This window comes from Hordeum vulgare, chromosome 3H, assembly GCF_904849725.1.
Source record: "Hordeum vulgare subsp. vulgare chromosome 3H, MorexV3_pseudomolecules_assembly, whole genome shotgun sequence".
NCBI classification, from domain to species: Eukaryota; Viridiplantae; Streptophyta; class Magnoliopsida; order Poales; family Poaceae; genus Hordeum; species Hordeum vulgare.
This window is the reverse complement of record NC_058520.1, coordinates 194,925,416-194,946,382: the sequence shown is the minus strand read 5'-3', so window position 1 is coordinate 194,946,382 and position 20,967 is coordinate 194,925,416. Positions and strand designations below refer to the sequence as shown.

The window sequence follows — 20,967 nt, the reverse complement described above, 5'->3', positions numbered from 1 at the left end:
AGACGGTATACACCATAACATATTCATGACATGGTGCACAATCAAATATGATGCATGTCCATTTAAATATGCATGTCATGGTAAAGTACAACAATCAACTTCTACACATTAAGTGAAGCTCAATATGCAACGAGTTGCATATTGAAGAAACTCAAAATTCGAATTATTTAGTTCACTCCCGTTTAGGTACATGGCAATATTAACTGTTATTAAACATGGCAAGAGGTGAAACATAAATAAACTATCCATCTAGGCATTCTAAATGAGGTCGGAAACAACTTATAGTATTTCCGAAACGACCCCATATGTTAATTTTGAAATTGGTTCAGATCTGAACTAGCCATATTTAATAATTACTAAACAGGGAAAGAAAATGCACCAAGTGATTCTACACGTCATTCTAGGCGAGTTATACATATAGATCATCTAAAACGGAGTTACGGTCTAAAAGATATGACCAACACAAGATAATATGTCATGAATGCAAAATGCATGAAAACAACAAACGCAAACATGTTAAAACATGGATGCAGCAATATATTATGAAACTAAATGAAATTCTAGACAAGTTTCATATATGGCGTGTTCAAAACGGAGCAACGGTCCAACAACTACAACCAACACAAGTTCTAATTATAATCTATCAAAAACAGCAACATGGCATTTTGCACACACCAAAACAACAAGCTACAGGGATCTAAAATGCACAAAAAAGACATGGGGCAATGGTTTACATGATGCACAATAATTCATTTCACAAGAGCAAATTGATTAGAAGCATGGATCAATAGGAAATGAGCTCACAAGATGGCTACTTGAACATAGTTTCAGACTTAATGAAAATAACAGTTTTTAACATAGCAGTTTTATTCTAAAGGCATATTGGCAGCAAAAAAACACATGTTATAAGGCATGTCATGACATGAAATTCTACAACATGATAGAGGACATGATGCACTACAATTCACTCCACATAAGCAACATCAAACTATGCACAAAAACATGACTAGCATCCACCCAACATGGCAATGTGAACTAAGATGTTTCTGACTTAGAAAAAATAGCATGGTGCAAGAAACAACAGTTTTATGAGATTGACATGTTTGACAGCAAAATTAACTAGCATGCAAAACATATACTTGAAAACTAATGACACAAACTAACACACGATAACATGCTTTACAATTCACTCCATTGGACCAACCACAAAGGGGTTGTAGTATAATGGAAATTCACATGGAAATATAGCAAGAAAATATAGCAGATCCCAGACTTAGAATTATTTGGACCCTCAAAACATTAACATTTTAATGGCAAGTTCACATGATGAAAACTATACGTAAACATGACATTCATGGCATGTCAAAGCTACTAACACAATTAAACATGGAATACTTAAAATCACTTCGTTGGCACACATTCAAAAGAGGCATGGTTTGCTTAATTCGAGCTTCACAAAATGGAACTTAACATTAACATATTAGCAGATTTTAACATGATAGCACCTTTAGAGCAACATATTGACATGATAGAGAATATTTACATGGCAACCACATGCATTTCATTAAAGTAGACATCACATAGAACAAATCTCATGAAGGATCCATATACAAAATACTTACGGATTAGATGCAATCATCCACCAAAGTTTGAATAGAATATCAGTTTTTGATGATTACGACGCGAAGCACTTTTGCAACATAGTTTTAAGCATGTACATGCAACATATTATGCATGCAAATGGCACCATCATGTAGAGCATGTTGTGTAGATCACTTGACATATATAAATCATGTTGAACGGATGAACGGTTTAAAAGTTACAACCACAAAAAGATGCATATACGGTGTTAAATATCAGGGACTTAGTCGTTTTCGTCTTAGTCTGAAATGAGTGCAACATTACTATATTATGCATAGGCGGGATTTAGCGGACGGCGCTCACCTAGTGGCCTTGGGCCCAGTCGATGGAGATGCCCTAGAGGTGCAAGGCAGGCCGAGGCAGAGTTGGGCCTAAGGGGTACGACTTGGCCTGGCGATGCATCTGGCTAGATGCTGCTGCGTGACCCACGTGGGAGGCGGCCCACGTGGTTCTGTCGAAGCAGAGCGAGCGGGAGATCGGTCGGCGTCCCCGACCCGAAGCACGGAGATGGTGGTGTTGCAGATCGGCAAGGAAGGCTGTCTGGCACAGGGAAGCTAGCTGCGGGCGCGGGATGCGTAGATCCGGACGTGGGGCCTTTGGATTCGGCGAGCGATGGGGCTTGGCGACCGGCGGCAAGCTTCACGGGCGGCCATGGTGGGGAGGACCTACCACAGAGAGAGAAATACCGCAAGGTGAGAGGGAGAAACGGAGGGAGGAGGAAGAGAGAGAGGAGCAGGGTCGGCGGAGCGTGCCGGCGGCGAGGTGGTGGGGCGACGCTGGAGATGCCCGGAGGTGCGGCGCTGCGGGAGGAGCGGCACGGCGTGGCTGGGCAGCAGCGGGCTTGTCCGGGCCCAGATGGGCTCGGGCAGGCCCCGATCTGGGCTGGGAGGGCCCTGACGGATGGAGGGAGAAGGCATTCCTGGCCAAATGGGCCGGCCTGACACGGCACGGCCCAGCCGTGCACGGGCCCGGCACGGCACGGCCCGCCCGGGCACAAATATTAGCCGGGCCATGCCGTACCGGCCCACGTGCGGAGCCTTCTGGCCCAGGCACGGCACGGAAGCTAAACAGGCTGGTCCACCGGTACGCTAGGCACGATTTTATGTCATTTTTAGGTAGGTTTTAGTAGATTTTAGCCTATTGAGCTATTTTATACGTTATATATATATATATATATATATATATATATATATATTCAAATAAAAATAAAAAATGTAAATTGGTCGTGCCGTGTCGGCCCGCGTGCCCAGCCTTCAGGCCCAGGCACGGCCCGTTTAAGTAGTGTCGTGCCTGGCCCATGGCGGGCCGTGTCGACGGGCTCGAGGGCCATCCTGTTTAGCCCGGACTGTTTGGCCAGCTATAGGAGAAGGTGGGAGCACACGGATTCTGGTGCAGGCTAGTGTTAGGCATGCAGGGAGGGATAACTTATGTAAGTAGGGGTAACTAAGTTTTGGGGAAGGGGGTTTGCACCGTTTTGAGCCATCCGATCGTGATAGGACGACTCCTGTCGCGGGGTTTGTTAGGTGGACTTGGGGCTGTGTAGTTGGGCTAGTCTTAGAGAAGAGGGAGAATATTGTGGCCCGTGACATGTTATAGAAAACCGAAAACAACCAATGTTTTAACCGGCTATAGTGTCGTTATAGGTTTAACGTTTCAGGTATCAAACGTCCTTCGAATGCGACAAAAAATGGCATGCAGTCTACCTATAATAAAACAAGACCGCACGCTAATTTTCAACCCAGTCATAGAATGTTTTATACACACTTCTAAAAACAATAATTTATCGATATCGCGGGTGCGTGCTTGTGTGATTGGTCATGAAATGATCAACGATAAGAACAGAGAGAACCAGCAACTACGAATGGAAGTTTAAAAAAGTGACAGCAACGAAGTGTCGATGCTATGCAGATGATGTGAATGATGAATGCGACAACCAAATAAATCACACGTCGACAACAAAATAAAAAAGGAATCTTCTGAAACATCGAACTCAGGCTGTTACACTCTGACACGTGGCACGCGCCTAAACGAGCCTGACCCCGCAAAGTTACGTTTGTAAGCGGGCCATGTCGTGTTGGCACGGGGGCTTCACCATGCAGCCCAAGCACGACATCGATGGTTGACGGTGGTATTGTAGACTTGATAATTTACTTACAATTCAATGGTATCTTTCGACTCATGCGAAAAAAGTAGTTGAAACATACCCTAGTAAAGCCTAAGCATGACACCCATGGTTGATGGTGGCATTGGAGATTTAATATTTTACTTACAATTCTATGGTATCTTTGGACTCAGACAAAAAAAAATAGTTGAAACATACCTCGGTAACGCATAAGCATGACACTGATGGTTGCACTGGTATTCCTGACTTGATAATTTACGTGCAATTCTAAGATATCTTTTGACACGAAAAAAGTAGTTTAAGCATACCCCGACACTTTAGTGTAAACACCATGATAAGTTGTGTGGTAGCTTTTGACGTGGAAAAACGAGCATTCAAACATACCAACATGGAATCTAGTTCCGAAAATCTCATCGCGCCGAACTTTTCACATGAAAACAAATTTTGAATCTAAGCAACAGTTTAAGGTGTAAAACATTTAAAATTCTAAAATAAAAGGAATTTTGTTGACATCATATATTTTGTCTTTTACTCCCTTCGTTCATAAATATAAGTTTTTTTAAAGATTCTACTATATACTACATACTGAGCAACACTTAAAAAATATATGTAATCCGTAGTGAAATATCTATGAGAAATGATTAGTATCTACTGGTGGATTCCTTCTAGGCGTCAACTGCATCAATCGTCTACACGTGTTCACCTTTCCTTTCTTATAAATGTCTTCATCTCACGGCCCGCGCGGACATCGATTATGGAAAGGATTCAAATTTCTGCAGCAACATCTTAGTTGCAGAATAATTATGCAGCAAAACCTTTGTTGCAAAATGTTTCTGTAAATTTTCTGACATCTGTAAAGTTTCTTCGACAAGATTGTTGTTGCAAGAAAAAAATTGTATCAAGACCTTTGTTGCAATAAAAAAATCTGCAGCTTGATCTATGTCGTAGAAAATTCTGGAACATGACCCGTGTTTCCGCAACTCAACATATGTTGCAGTAGTACATGATGACGCCTGGCCACTCGATTCGTAAGATCCAACGACTTAGGAGGTGGCGGATCTTTTCAAAGAATCCGCCTGCTGAAGCGTAGCAGCTCCCAATATCTAAACAACTTATACTCCCTTTGTTTCTACGGAGTACATTGCATGCACCCCATGTAATCATTCAACAAGGCATGCTCGCTATATATCACATTCATATTGATTGCTTTAAAGAGTGAGTGTAAGATGTTAACTTTTTTCTGAATGGGATGTATATACACATTTTAATATGCTTGTTTACCCATTTCAGTCCTTGTGTATTGAGTGCATAATAATGAAAAATCTCTTAACGGAAACTATAAGATGTTTTGGATATTTCAATGAGTGCATAATGGAACTGATTTCAGGCTGCAAAACAATTTTACACTATGATTGAAATGTTTATGTATCACCTATCCTACAAGCTGAATTTGAAATGGTGCATTGCCTCTGAGTTGAGAAAACTCTTTAGTATTAACATGTGACCACACTAACTGTAGCAAATATTTCCCGGCTTCCTAAGCTGTCAACTAGGAAGGAGCATGTTCACTTTTCCAAACCATGGCAGCGGCAAGTCAATAAATTCATCAGAGCACTATGAGTTCACCGATCTGTTGTCGAATGCACGGAGAACAACCATTCATGTCCAGATATAACCAGTTTGACCCGCCATATTTATCAGCAAAGTTGCAGTGAATCCGCTCAATGAGACTGCGCTTCAAGTAGGATGTTTGTCGCTACATTGATATCATTTCTGGCTCGCATGAGGGCCTGTCTCGCAGCATTGCTGTCAAAGCCCATCGATACCAGCATAGCAATGGAGGACTCCGGGGGCTCCACAACAGGAGCAAACCCAGTAGACGGCTGGTTCTGTTTGCAAAAGGAACATGATCAAAAGATTAACCAGCGTAAACAGCATCAGGTTATTGATTTCCTTTTGTGAAGTGCACAGACATTCGATATTGATAAGTTTAAAGTCTTGTAACCCCGCCATCAATAGGTGTTGGGTGCAGTACAAAAAATAATACAGATAATGGTTTGTATGTACCAAATGAGACCTAGTAACCCATCAGATGTGAACTATCAATAGTCTTGTGATCCAACAACAATATCAACCATACAGGCAAGTTTGCTCTTTATATTTGGGTTCAGGTTAAATATCTAATTGGTCCAAGTTCACTTCAGTAGTTGTAGATCTTCGACACATATGATTGAATGGTACCACACAAATAATATCTAAATCAGTGAAAATTGCCCGTTATAATGTGCTTACGTGGGCATCTGCACTTCATGTGAACATACAACTGTCTAAACAATGAAAAATCATCAGCAGTTCAGAATACAGAATGACAAAGAAAATATCAACCTTGCAGGCAATTTTGAATTTATAAAGGATAGTACTTTAGCCTTGCTAATATTTAACCAGGCAATTTCTGTGTTTATAGCTGAGCTCAACTCGACAGCTGTACTTCACGTGAAGATCAATGCACGGAGAAATCAAGCTTCCAAAATAGCATTTCACAAACTAACCTGAACAGCACGGCCTGTATGCGAAGGCACATTTCCAACAAGACTTCTTGACGGCCGAGATGAGCTTGCTGAAGGAGGCGCAAAAAATCTTGCGAAAAATGATGCAACAATCTGTGGAAGCTGCACAATGGGAAGAAACTTAACAAGAAAACAAAATAGGAAGAATAGAGCATCTACACTCTACAGGGATCTACTCCCTCCTTTCCTAAATATAAGTCTTTTTAGAAATTCCACTACAGACTACATACGAATGTATATAGACATACTTTAGAGTGTAGATTCATTTATTTTGCTTCGTATGTAGTCCGTAGTGGAATCTCGAAAAAGACTTATATTTAGGAACGGAGGGAGTATATATGAAAACAATTGCAAGGAACACAGACAATATTAATCAATAATCTGACCATAAATATACTTCAATTAACACCACCTGCTACCATTAGTCAGCATGGACCATACTGGCTGCCTTGTATGTTTTCTTAATTACTTGATAACACCAGTGCCTAAACATAACCTATGCCCCACCGGACAGCGAGCCCTCACTACTCGACTGGTGGCAATCAGCAAGGCAATCCGTCCCAATGCCCATGCGCAAAGGCCTGGGCACCATGACCCTCCTCGTCCCATGGATGTTGTGGAAACAGCGCAACGACTGCGTTTTCAATGGAGGACAACCATCGGTGGACACCATGCTCGCGAAGATTAAAGATGAGGCCGCTCTCTGGGCAAGCACTGGTGCTCTAGGGCTTAGAGCCATCACCCCCCAAACATGGGATGTTCGCTGATTTTTCTGTTTCGGAACCTGTAATGGCCTCCTAGGAGGATTGTAACAACTCTCTCTCTTTTCAATGCAATGAAACGCAAAATCTCTTGCGTTTTCTCGAGAAAAAAAACCTATGCCGACATTACATTACTTGCTGATTGCATATCTAACAATTTGGAAAGCTGGGACATGGACAGCAGCCAAGGGTATCATCCAAGGGGCACTAACTTCTTTAAATGAAAAGGAGCTAGAACTACCATGGTGCTGATAAGATATAACGCATAATTCCAGGCAAGCCAGAGAACTACACAGAAAAATGAAAATGAACCATATAAAAATGACAACCAAAAAATAAAAGGTCAATAGCAGTCCATCACGCAAAGAAAAAGGGTAGCAGGACTACACAGAAGTGCAAAAGGAGAAAAACAAGAGATCTTATAACCTTCCTCCGGCGGATACCAAGCACATTGAGACGATAGAGCGAGCCGGCAATCAGACCACAAATACCCGGAATAAGGGAACGCTTCCAAGAAGATACAAGAAGCTGCCATGAGAAACAGGATAGGTGAGTAATTTAATATTCAAATTTAAATGACATAGAAATGGTTCAGTTCTGATACAAACTAACCTGCAGGCCAGCTAGGTATATGAAAGATTTGTCACTGAAATTAACACCAAAAATACGAAATCGTGAAGTGATGGGAATGTCAAGGAAAAAAGGAATAAACGATGCAAATATAAGGCCATAAGGTCCAGATGCAAGAGCAGTGATGTAGTTTGTATCTGCAAGAGAAACATGAAAGGGGGCGTCTAAATAATCTCATAACTGGATAACAGGGAACTTAACAAGTACATATGCTCACAATATGCAATGTTCATGATTACACAGGTGAAACAAAGCAATGCTCATGATTACGCAACTAATTGCCATTTAATATTATTGCGTAACCTCCTAGCACCAGCATTTCTATTGAGAAACTACGTTTGGAAGAAATCAATAGTTTAACTTTATGATGACATGCAACCAACACCTCTAGATAAGGCTCACTGTAGTTGACTTGAATTAACAGCATACAACAGCAAAGCAGAGAGTGCAGACAAAGAAAGGCTAAATCTTAGATTTAACAAATAAAAAAATATGTTATGGGAAAATTCTGTCTCACAAAGATACATCTACTAGTTGCAGCACCAAATGACGCTTTACGCTGCTAATTGATCTACTGACATTTTATCAGAAGTTAGATATCAAGAAAATTGTATTGCTCCCTCTGTAAACAATTGTAAACGTTTTAGGCCACTTCTTATATTTGTTTAAGGGAGTACAATATTTGTATATTTCCTTTTTGAGCAAGTACAACCAGCCATCTCAAGAACAACTTAATTACAGAGGTTCTAGAGGAGAATGGTAACAGTGTTACAAAGTAGCAAAGTTCATAGGTCACTAGCAATGTCATCTTTTTCTTTTCCTTAAAGAAGAGTCAAGAGATGTTAGTCTCAGCAGTTTATCTAAATAGCATACCTTTCAGGAGAACCAAAGATAGAATCTCAAGAGGTAATGATACTGCAATAGCGAATAAACTAAAAACCTGCACAGCAGATTGAAACATATAATATAAGCACTCGTGTTGTAGTTTTCTTACTAAGAAGCTTAAATATTTCATCCACTTCAATGTAACTTATTGAACTGAATCTGCTTGTCACGTTAATTGCATTGTATGGCCCCAAACTTTCATGGGCATAACACAGACTCGTTAACTTGAGAACTTAACATTTAACTCTTTATACACAAGTGTTTCACTTGGGTCAATTAGGTCAATATTTTGAGGCACCGCATACAGAATAGGTTTAAACCACTTTAAAAGTTTATGGACTTGAGTTCTCAAGTCCAGACATAATAATGCTATTTACTCCTGCTTCAGCCATATTACTGATGTTGTTTATCTATCTTCATTAAATACCCGAGAGAATTGCAAGTACTTACAGAGTATTTGTTAGAGCCCATCTGCCTCTCAAACACACGGAAATAATACAGAAGGTAGAGTCCAAACATCAACTCTGGTGTTGACTGAAAGGCAAATACAGATCCAAATATCCTCCAAACTCGGAAGTTCTTTATGATGTCCTGCAAGAATAATAGAAAATTGTTCAAACTTCATACATACGTAACAAATCTCCGAGTAATAGAAAATATGCAGCCGACCACATGTTTTGCATTGAAGTAGCTCGAGCTCAAGGACAAATGAAATAACCAGAGGCGTAACCGAACAGCACTGACAGCTACAGGTTTGGATGCACACACAACAGATACATGTTGCAGTCACTACCGAGATTTAACTATTCATCCCTGGTTCCCCAAGAAAGACTTGCAGCATTTAGTATCACTAAAAGTTTAAAACTGGAAGGTGCACGTATAAAATGGAACATGAGAAAGTAGCATCGTGCGCCAAAGGTCATATTGGTCAACTTATCACCATATATTTTTCCTAACGATTATCCATAAGTTGAAGTGTTCTGAACTAAATTTGGAAAACGCATGTCCAGATTCCAGTAAATGAAAGTTCCATCGTGGCCATCAGTCAGTTAACAGTTGATAAACCTAAGCTAACAAACTTCTGTAGCTCCTTATGTAATTCCAATAGGTGTACTTCAATGAAACACGCAGGCCCCGTTATGAATGAGGGTTAAATGCCTATAGGAGAACTTCCTGACATGCTTTGGAGCAAAGAAATAGTTCATAAGGATTCCTGTCAAATTCTTTATCAAATGGGCTATTAGATAAGAATTTCAGAAGAAAACTAACAGTCTTACCTTAAGTTTTCTTCTCTTTGTCTAGAATTGATGTGTGAAGTCTGACATAAGACATTTGAAGTTCTCCTATGTTTTTGGTTCCAGTAGGATTCTAGGGTACATGACAGCACAATTATGTGGCTTTATATTTCTGCGTTTCGAGTAACTGTGTCCAAACTGTGTGTTAACAGGTGTTATCGAGATGGGATGCCTCTATTCACTAAAGTACCAATAGCCAATTATTCCTTCTGATTTGTGTACAAGCCATTTAAGTATGGGGAACTGGTCGTCGGTATGGCTCCACTGCAGGCACGGGGGTAGAAACTAAAGATATTGTCATGAAGGAAAACGAAAAAGGTACGACCAGGTTTTGGAATATCCCAGTAGGAACGCCTTAATCCAAAGCCCAGCCCACCAAGGATCCATGCTGCTGTGGCACACAACATAGGCCAGCAGCCCAGTAAGGATTCATATTGCTGTGGCACACAACACAGGACATTCTTTTGTACTAGTTCCGCCGGTGTGGTTGGAGCTAACAAAGGGAAATGGACTACAGCAAGCTAACAAAGGGAAATGAACTACAGCCCTCCGCAGTTCCACGGTTTCATTTTAAACCGGATTTGAACACCCCTGGCCTAGCATACCAGCATATTTTACCAACCAATTCTCGAATGCCAGACTAAGCCAAGCACAACAGGCATGCCAACACCTATAGTTCTTACCAGAAAGAAGAACACCACCAATTCGACAATTAGACACCCATCCACCCAAATGGACACACGGGCGAGCAATCCTAGCCACTCTACTTATGACCAAAGTCTCGTGTCCGATTACCAGTGTAAAATTCGGGCCCAAAGTTTTTCCAAGCAAGGCTGAAAAATCTGCTTGGATGGCCATTTTGGTTTTCTTAAACACCAGTATTATACCATTCCTGGGCCACTTACACCTGAGAAATGTTATAGACCTCAATGGGCCACACTTATTTTCTGATGAAAGTTGATGACCGCGCGAGATAGAGGCGAGACGATGAGAAATAGCTAGCAACAGCGGCGATGACCATGGGAGCGGGCTCTATGGTGGCGGCTGCAGTGAACACATGACGATTGGCCGCGACGAGAGTGGGCCCTACGGCAGCAAGCCGTGTAGTGGTGGCAAGCTGGTGACGAGAACTGAGTTCATGGACGACGAAAGAAGATCATCTAGACCACCAGGCAGGACTGGAACTAGTACGAGGGCAGCAGTATGCCCAGTTGGTATCCAATCTCTACTTCCCTGTAGCTGTCACTGAATGGCAGTTCATCCAAACAGAACTTCCACAGCTGAAAATGTATTCATTCAAGAGTTTCGTTGGTGGCTAGTAAAACACCGGACCACCTCTGTAAAATGTTCACAGGGGTATATATTTCAGAGCTCCTAAGCCGGGCATCACGTCGCGTCTAGGGTACCAGAACTAGTCGAGATTCGGCGGCTACCTACTGACCTGGTAGGAGAGGCCGAGTGCGCGGGCTCGGCGGTTCACACTGAAGACGACAGAGAGGAGGCCGCTGGCGAGGACGATCGCCCGTGTCACCGGCGCGTTATCTGCAAACAAAACGGGGCCGTTCCGATCAGCCGATCAGAACACGGCAACTGAATTCAGAAAGGCGATTTGTGAGGCGGGGGTGAACCCGAGGTGGGAGCTTACGGAATCCGGACACGCCTCCGCCCTGCATCGTTATCCCGACGGGAACACGGCCGCCGGGCGGGGAGGCAGATGCGCCGTTCGTCCGACGAGGCGAGGGGGGCTTTGGGCAGCCGGCCGGGCAGTGCGCACCCGCGGCCGCCGCCTCTCTTCTCGGCGAGCTCCCGTTTACTGGTTCCGGCGGGTCAGTCACCGAGAAGGGAAGGGGGATGCGTAGGTGCGGCGGCAACAGCTGGAGGAGTATTTGGTTGCAGTGCAGGGAGTAGATGGCTATAGCCGCGGTATTCTGAGGGAGATGGAACGGAACACGTTGACGATGGAGGTTGTTGGGCGCTTTGGGCTCTCCGGCGTGGAGAATTTTTTTTTTTTTTGGGCACACCAACGCTTCGGTCGGTCGGTGAGTAATTGTTCGATTGAGCTCCAGTAACAGTCACATGTGTCATCTAGTCCGTCCCGTGCGCCTCCGACCTCCTGCCGCACGAGCACCTCATCCTCTCCCCCGTCGTCATCGCTCGCCGCAGCATCCTCATGCCCTTTTCCCCGTTGCTCGCCGCTCGTCGCCGTCGACACTCGTGCGTGCATAAGCTTGTCCCCTCGTTGAAGCTTTTTAAACTCCGGTTGAAGCTTTTTTCGTTTTGGTTGAAACTTTTTCCATGTCGGGGGCATCGGTTCCAGCATCCGTCGTAGCGTCATTTGTGCACAGAAAGCATTGTGTGCATCAACGGCTCGCCGCTACAACTTTTTCCTCGTCGGTCCGTGGTTGAAGCTTTTCAAACATATGGTTGAAGCTTTTGTGTCAACAATTGCAGCTTTTTGTGTTTCGCTGTCACCGGTTGAAGCTTTTTTCTAGTCGGTTGAAGTTTTTTTCATCACCGGTTGCAGCTTCCGCGGTTGCGTGGTGGGTGGCCCTCGATTCCCGTCGTCTCTAGTTGAAGCTTTCGACAATGTCGGTTGTACCATTTTCGATCGCCGGGTGAAGCTTTTTTCGTTGCCGGTTGCAACATTGTCGTATTTGTCATAGTTTTTCGTCTCAAACACCGGTGGCATCCGATGCGGAGGAGCGGGGGATTTGTTGAGAAGGTGGCGTGGGAGGCGGCGACCTGTTCGCCGGAGGAGAAACAGGAAAGGGGATCGCCCCCATGTTGTGGGAAAGGAAAGGTCAGCGACTCCATGACGGCCGGCGGACGAGATCCGACAGGGGGGCACACCGGCTTGAAGGAACAATGACTAGGGGTGGGCACTATAAAATCGAAAACCGAAAAACCAAACCGAACCAGACCGTATTAACCGATTTGTCGGTTTATTTGGTGGTTTGATTTTTGGTTAGGTGGAAAATTTTAAGGTTGTTCGGTGTTTTGTTTTTGTTCGATTTTTTATGTCGAGAAACCGAATAGACCGAACAAACCGATATGTGGGATACTCCATGTAATACCTTGTTTCCGAAAGTGCAACAGTATGGAGGAATCAAACATTTCTCCGCACATAATGCATTTCACATTCCATGTGCTTTTCTACTTAATTATGGTTACTAGTTTGCTTGACCGAATAAACCATAGAATGATATTAAGGTTGCTAGATCTTGTGATTATATTTTTACATATTATACAATCCAAATCAATGCTCTCGAGTCATTACACTTATATTGACAAGTGCATGAATTTTGATTTTTCGGTTAACCGAACAAACCGAACCGATATATTATGGTTAATATGGTTCGGTTTCTAAATTTTGGATGATTATTTTGGTTTCTATTCCTCCAAAACCTAAATTATATAGAACCGAATAAACCGAACCGTATTAACCATATAAACCGAACGCCCAGCCCTAACAATGACGACGGGATGGTAGCTACTAGGGGGGGGGAGGGAGGAGCACGAGCGAGCGCGCATCGGAGTGGTAGCTGACCATGACTGCTCGGGGGGAGAGGGCATGGTGAATGCGAGGTAGAAGAGGGGAAAAGCGGAGATGGTGGGCCAAGAGAAGCTGGTGACACGTGGGGAAGGCTGCGAAGTGTGCTACCACGCGATGGGAAAGGATCCCTCAGCCCGCATGCGTCCGACGCAACGGTTTGGCTGACGCAACGGGTAGAAACGTTTCCCTTTTTTTCTACACCAATGGCGTATGTTAGCTTTAGTAGAAGACTTAAATATTTACAAGAGAGTATAACAAGGTGTAGGTCATCACACTCCGATAGCCTTCACCAACTTCACTCCGGCACAAACTAGCCGACTACTCACTATGTATAATAACTCCAGTTCTTCCCACTAATGCTCACATTCTTACGTCCTCGAATATAAGTTGGAGTGTACCCCCACACATTGCAAACACTGTGAAAGGACGTGGATGTCGCCTAGAGGGGGTGAATAGGCGCTTTAAAATAATTACGGTTTAGGTTTGAACAAATACGGAATAAAACTAACGTTTAATTTGTCAAGCACAAAACCTAAAACAACTAGGCTCACCTATGTGCACCAACAACTTATGCTAAGCAACATAAACAACTAAGTGATAGCAAGATATATGACAAGAAACAATATGGCTATCACAAAGTAAAGTGCATAAGTAAAGGGTTCGGGTAAGAGATAACCGAGGCACACGGAGACGACGATGTATCCCGAAGTTCACACCCTTGCGGGTGCTAATCTCCTTTGGAGCGGTGTGGAGGCACAATGCTTCCCAAGATGCCACTAAGGCCACCGTAATCTCCTCACGCCCTCGCACAATGCAAGATGTCGTGATTCCACTAAGGGACCCTTGAGGGCGGTCACCGAACCCATACAAACAAGGTTGGGGCAATCTCCACAACTTAGTTGGAGGCTCCCAACAACACCACGAAGCTTCACCATAATGGCATATGGCTTCGAGGTGACAACAAATGCTCGGGGCAATCTTCACAACTTAATTGGAGACCCCGATGCTTGCCTCGAGCTTTACACCACAATGATTGAGCTTCGAGGCACCACCAAGCTTCTAGGGGTACCAAATACCCAAGGGTAATAAGCTTCTGAACTTCTCACTTCCACGTATCACCGAGGAGAACTCAAACCGATGCAAGTAATGCAATGGCAAGAACACACGAAGTGGTCAAGTCCCTCACACTCAAATCCCTCCATAACAACAAAAGCTATGAAGAAATATGAGAGGAAGAACAAGGAGCTCACAAAGAACTCCAAGATCAAGAACCAAGGTTCCCCTCTCATAGAGGAGAAAGTGATTGGTGGAGATGTGGATCTAGATCTCCTCTCTCTTTTCCCTCATGAACTAGCAAAAATCATTGGAAGGATTGAAAGTTAGCAAGCTCTAAGAAGGTCAACAATGGGGGAAGAACACGAGCTCAACGGATAGATAAGGTCCAATGGGAAAGAAGACCTCCTTTATATAGTGGGGGAACGAATCCAACCGTTACCCCCACTCAGAGCCCGACTGGAGTGGTACTACCGCTGCTCGGAGCGGTACTACCGCTCCCAGAACGTCCGAGGGAGCGGTAGCAAAAATTACTACCGCTCCGGGGGCGGTACTACCGCTGGATATTGAAACTGCTCTAACTTTTGCATACGAACTCTGAATCGAGCAAACTCAAGCTTGTTTAATTCATAACGACAAGAGCTATCCAAAAATGACATAAATTTTAAGAACATGCAGTTAGAAAATGCCAATGATATAGAGAAGTGAGACCACTATGAATGAAAAAACGGCAAAAACTTCCAACATCGAAAACATCATAGAAGATGCATATGGACTCCGTTTTTGATGAACTCGAGCTTGTCATGAAGATGACCATAAGCTCTAAAACTCGCATATAGAAACACCAACACAAGAACCAAGAAATATGATGCAAGGATTCAAATGGTTTGAGCTCTCAACGAACGATAGATCAAGCTACTCACTTGAGAGCCCCCCTTGAGAGTACGAAAATCTATCCTAAAATACAAAACCTATCAAGGTCAAACCTATACCTTGCACCTAGTCCTCTTGAGCTAGATGATGATGATCTTGGCTTCCTCAAGATGGACCACCTTTCTTGATTGCCTTGGTTTGACGAAGACTAGTTGATTGCTCCCCCATACTCACTATGGGTGAGCCACTCTTCAGCACATCTTCACAAATCCATTGCCGCCACAATGGACGGCAAGCTTCAAGCATGATATATTCGTGATGCTCCACTTGAACTTGCACACCGCAATCTTGATGACGATCACCACTTGATATCATCCTTCATAGGTTGAATGAGATCTTCCTCTTGACGCAAACCCATGGAGACACACCTAACCCCACATAGGACTCTCACAAGGACCATGGGTTAGTACACAAAAGCGTTATGGACAATGCTTACCATACCATGGGATCACTTGATCCCTCTCGGTACATCTTGTACACTTTGTGTGTTGATCATCTTGATTTACTCTTTGCTTAGTCTTGATCAACCTTGTGTCTTTATGACCAATCTTTGGATAATACATTGAATACCACCTTGGTCATCATATAAACTCATTGACACCAACAGATGGACTTCAAGAAGTGCCTATGGACAAATCCTTCGAATATAACTTAAGGCAACCATTAGTCCATAGGAATTGTCATCAATTACCAAAATCACATATGGAGAAATATGCTCTAACTATCTCCCCCATTTCGGTAATTGATGACAATTAGTACAAGAGAATTTATATAAGGAGATAAGCATAACCAAGTGCATACATACAAAGCTATAATGCATGCGCACAAGATGTAAATGCTTAAGCAATAAAAGCAAAACCCTCTATGCATCACCAAACTAAACTCTCTAAACTTCTCCCCCATTGGCATCGATTGCCAAAATGGACAAAAAATTTAGAAAGCCAATATAGTAGGTGGCCCTCCAAAAAGTGTGTACTTCTCAACAGTTGTGCAAAGAAATACAAAAATACAGTGATAAACATTGCAGGAAAACGAACTATATCGAGGACCTAAAGATTGCAAGAAGGATCGTATGTCACAAAGACATACAGACGAGAGAAGCACACAATCAAAAGATACCAATAGGAACAAGCAATCATATGGACCTTCGAACCACATGAATAAAAGATATTATGATAAGGGCAATAGCGTGTTTTATCAAAACTAGAGAAGCTCCCCATGATTTGTGCACTAATAAGATTTTTTTTGTATGTCTTTGATACAAGTGCACAAAATAGGATCGTTGCTCCCCCAAAATTAATAAAAGCACACAACAAGTGCAAGAAAATAGATGAGATAATAAGTATATCACTTGCACAAAACATATGGTTGAGCAACATGTAAAAGAGGCAACTTAAGAGTAGGCTCAACCAAAATGATGTGTGTGAGTCATGGCAAGGCACTTGAGAAGACTAAGGTGAGGATGAGCATTACTCATCAATATAGTCTTGAAGAAATAAGAACAAGGTGCAAGACATATCCTTCCCACACACACACTACTAGCAAATAGGTTCACAAACTTACTAATAAACAAATTGAGAACCAACGCTCATGACAACCCATGATGAAGAAAGGAAATAATAACCTTGTCCAGAGAAGGGATACCAACCAAAATGTCAACACCCTTGTCAAGACATGTATGAGGAAAAATAATCTTCAACACCAATGAGTACATCAAGATGCAAGGATAAAATATACGCACTCAAGACAAATCCTTTCATGAAGCCACGAAAAAATGAAAAAGGAAATGCAATGGTGGACGTGAAAGAAAACAGGATATCAACTAGAGATGTAACTTCTCTCATGTGTAAAAGATTATAGGTAGAAGAAAATCATGATGATATATATCCACAAAGAAAGATGTACACACGAAATGGTTACAAGAAGGAACAAACAAGATATACAAAAGGAAGTCACAAATATACCAATAAGATCTTTGCTTGAAAGCATAACACGTGGCCCAATATATTCTTATTGTACAATATGAACTTCCAACTTATGAACATCAAAGACATCCCAACTAGCAATAAGACATCATCGTTCGAATGCTTTGAGGAAGGAAACAAGTACCATAAGAACGAATCAAGAAATTCATGCCATGATGCAACCTACGAAATGTTAAATGCAAGAAATGTATGCATAAAGTAGATACTTGTTACCGAGATAGCACTGGATTGATGTAGTAGATAGTTGTTCGTTGATCATCCTAACTTGGCTCCAATAAGCACATGGTGTTAACACCTTCCTTGTAGGTGAGCCGAGCATCCAATGCCTCTCCAATTATTCCTAGAACAACAAAACAAACAAAATGCTACCCAAACTCATTGGGACCAAAGAGTTGGAAAACCAACAATACATAGGACAAACTCCACATAAATATGTGCATATAGATATGAAATTGAATTTCATGCACACTTTAGCCAATTTATGACAAGGTGAAGTTTCCCCTATATATCGGGTCAAGGAAAGAAAGCATGCAAAAAAAAACTATATGTATATAGTAAATATGCATGCTCAAGGCATTCAAAAATCAAATCAACACGTAGTTGATAAGACACCAATAGACAAGGCACTACAGGAATCTGAGACTTTGTTGTCTGCCATGTGATACGTCTCCAACGTATTTATAATTTTTGATGGTTCCATGCTATTATCTTGTCAAACTTTGGATGTTTTGTATGCCCTTTATATCTTTTTTGGGACTAACTTATTAACTCAGTGCCAAGTGCCAGTTCTTGTTTTTTCCGTGTTTTTGACCCTTTTCAGAGGAGAATATTAAACGGAGTCCAAACGGAATAAAACTTCCAAAAAGATTTTTTTCCGGAATAGAAGATACACAGGGGACGTGAGAACCAAGGTAGAGGACACCAGGGGAGGCCACAAGCCCCCTAGGCGCGGCCAAGGGGGCCGCGCCTAGCAGGCTTGTGGGCCCCCTGTGGCTCGTCTTCCCTACCTCTTTCACCTATAAATTCCCGAAAAATCCAAAACTACGCGAGAGATCAACGAAAATACTTTTCCGCCGCCGCAAGCTTCTGTCTCCGCAAGATCCCATCTCAGGCACGTTCTGGTGCCCTGCCAGAGGGGGGATTCGGATACGGAGGGCTTCTTCATCAACACCATGACCTCTCCGATGTTGCGTGAGTAGTTCACCATAGACCTTCGGGTCCATAGCTAGTAGCTAGATGGCTTCTTCTCTCTCTTGGATCTTCAATACAAAGTTCTCCATGATCTTCATGGAGATCTATCCGATGTAATCTTCTTTTGCGGTGTGTTTGCCGAGATCCGATGAATTGTGGATTTATGATCAGATTATCTATGAATCTTATTTGAGTTTCTTCTAATCTCTTATATACATGATTTTATATCCTTGTAATTCTCTTCGAGTTGTGGGTTTTCTTTGGCCAACTTGATCTATGATTCTTACAATGGGAGAAGTGCTTGGTTTTGGGTTCATACCGTGTGATGACCTCACCCAGTGACAGAAGGGGTAGCGAGGCACGCATCGTGTTGTTGCCATCAAGGGTAAAACACGGGGTTTATACCATTGGTTTGAGTTTATCCCTCTACATCATGTCATCTTGCTTAAGGCATTACTTTGTTCGTCATGAACTCAATACACTAGATGCATGCTGGATAGCGGTCGATGTGTGGAGTAATAGTAGTAGATGCAGACAGTATCGGTCTACTTGTCTCGGACGTGATGCCTATATGTATGATCATTGCCTTAGATATCGTCATGACTTTGCGCGGTTCTATCAATTGCTCGACGGTAATTTGTTCACCCATCGTAATATTTGCTATTTGGAGAGAAGCCTCTAGTGAACACTATGGCCCCCGGGTCTACTTCACATCATATTTTCAGCCTTACACTTTTACTTCGTTGCACTTTCCGCCTTAAGATCTTACTTTGCAATCAATCTTGAAGGGATTGACAACCTCTTTATAGCATTGCGTGCAAGCTTGTTTGTGTTTGCGCAGGTACTCTAGACACTTGGCTTGATTCTCCTACTGGATTGATACCTTGGTTCTCAAAACCGAGGGAAATACTTACTGCTACTGTGTTGCATCACCCTTTCCTCTTTAAGGGAAAAACTAACGCAAGCTCAAGAGGTAGCAAGAAGGATTTCTGGCGCCGTTGCCGGGGAGGATCTAGTCAAGAATAGTCTCCCGTCAATGTGTCAATTTCTGGCACCGGGGATTATTCTAGGTGAAGCTCATCCAAGTAAGTGTCGCAAACTCATCTCTTGCATTCACTTTTTTGCCTCTCGTTTTCCTCTCCCCCACTTCTGAAAAACAAAAATTTACAAAAATATTTGCCTTTTTCGTTCGCCCTTTTCTCTCGCTTGCTTTCTGTTCGCTTGTGTGCTTGTTTGCTTGCTGAAGTCACCATGACTGAAAACACCAAACTTTGTGACTTCTCGAATACTAATAATAATGATTTTATTAGTACTCCGATTGCTCCCGCCACTAGTGCGGAATCATACGAAATCAATGCTGCTTTACTGAATCTTGTTATGAAAGAGCAATTCTCCGGCCTTCCTAGTGAAGATGTCGCACCCCATCTTAATACCTTCATTGAGTTTTGCGATATGCAAACGAAGAAAGATGTGGATAATGATGTGATTAAATTGAAGCTTTTTCCATTCTTGTTGCGAGATCGAGCAAAAACTTGGTTTTCATCTTTGCCCAAAAATAGTATTGATTCTTGGAACAAGTGCAAAGATGCTTATATATCCAAGTATTTTCCGCTGGCTAAGATTATCTCTCTCCGTAATGATATCATGAATTTTAAGCAACTTGATCATGAACATGTTGCACAATCTTGGGAGAGAATGAAATTGATGATTAGAAATTGTCCAGCTCATGGCTTGAGTCTTTGGATGATTATAAAAATCTTCTACACTGGTTTGAATTTCGCTTCTAGAAATATCTTGGACTCCGCCTCAGGTGGAACGTTCATGGAAAACACATTAGGAGAAGCCACAAAACTCCTAGACAATATCATGACAAACTACTCTCCGTGGCACACTGAAAGGTCACCTACTAGTAAAAAGGTACACGCTATAGAAGAAATTAACTCGTTGAGTGCTAAAATGGATGAGTTAATGAAATTGGTTGCTAGTAAAGGTGCTCCTTTAGATCCTAATGATATGCCCTTGTCTTCCTTTATTGAGAGTAGCAATGCGAGCTTGGACGTTAATTTTGTTGGTAGGAATAATTTTGGCAACAACAATGCTTTTAGAGGAAACTATGTTCCTAGGCCTTTTCTAGTAATCCCTCTAATAACTTTGTCAACTCCTACAACAATACTCATGAAAATTACAATAAATTACCCTCTGATCTAGAGAGTAATATCAAAGAGTTTATCAACTCGCAAAAGATTTTCAATGCGTCCATAGAGGAAAAACTACTCAAAATTGATGATTTGGCTAGGAGCGTTGATAGAATGTCTATTGATATTGATGCTTTGAAAGTTAGATATGCTCCT

General features: G+C 42.4%; 1 protein-coding gene across 1 annotated transcript; it reads right to left on the bottom strand.

Moving 5' to 3' along the window:
* Nucleotides 1-5,089: 5,089 nt before the first annotated feature.
* On the bottom strand, nt 5,090-11,850 carry LOC123443489 (rhomboid-like protein 20). The gene is made up of 8 exons (XM_045119870.1): nt 11,547-11,850; nt 11,343-11,443; nt 9,057-9,197; nt 8,595-8,661; nt 7,704-7,858; nt 7,518-7,619; nt 6,313-6,432; nt 5,090-5,652 (listed from the first exon to the last, which is right to left on the bottom strand). Exons 1-8 carry the CDS (start codon nt 11,572-11,574, stop codon nt 5,485-5,487), a joined length of 882 nt encoding a protein of 293 aa, XP_044975805.1. The 5' UTR covers nt 11,575-11,850; the 3' UTR covers nt 5,090-5,484.
* Between the last annotated feature and the right edge of the window lie 9,117 nt (nt 11,851-20,967).

What these genes read in the sequence shown, in the direction of transcription:
- LOC123443489 (XM_045119870.1), bottom strand. Translation starts at nt 11,574, where the DNA reads ATGCAGGGCGGAGGCGTGTCCGGATTCC. An exon ending in CGGAGGCGTGTCCGGATTCC is followed by an intron (nt 11,444 to 11,546) that starts GTAAGCTCCCAC and finishes TTTTGTTTGCAG; the next exon opens with ATAACGCGCCGGTGACACGG. An exon ending in ATCTTTGGTTCTCCTGAAAG is followed by an intron (nt 7,859 to 8,594) that starts GTATGCTATTTA and finishes TTTCTCTTGCAG; the next exon opens with ATACAAACTACATCACTGCT.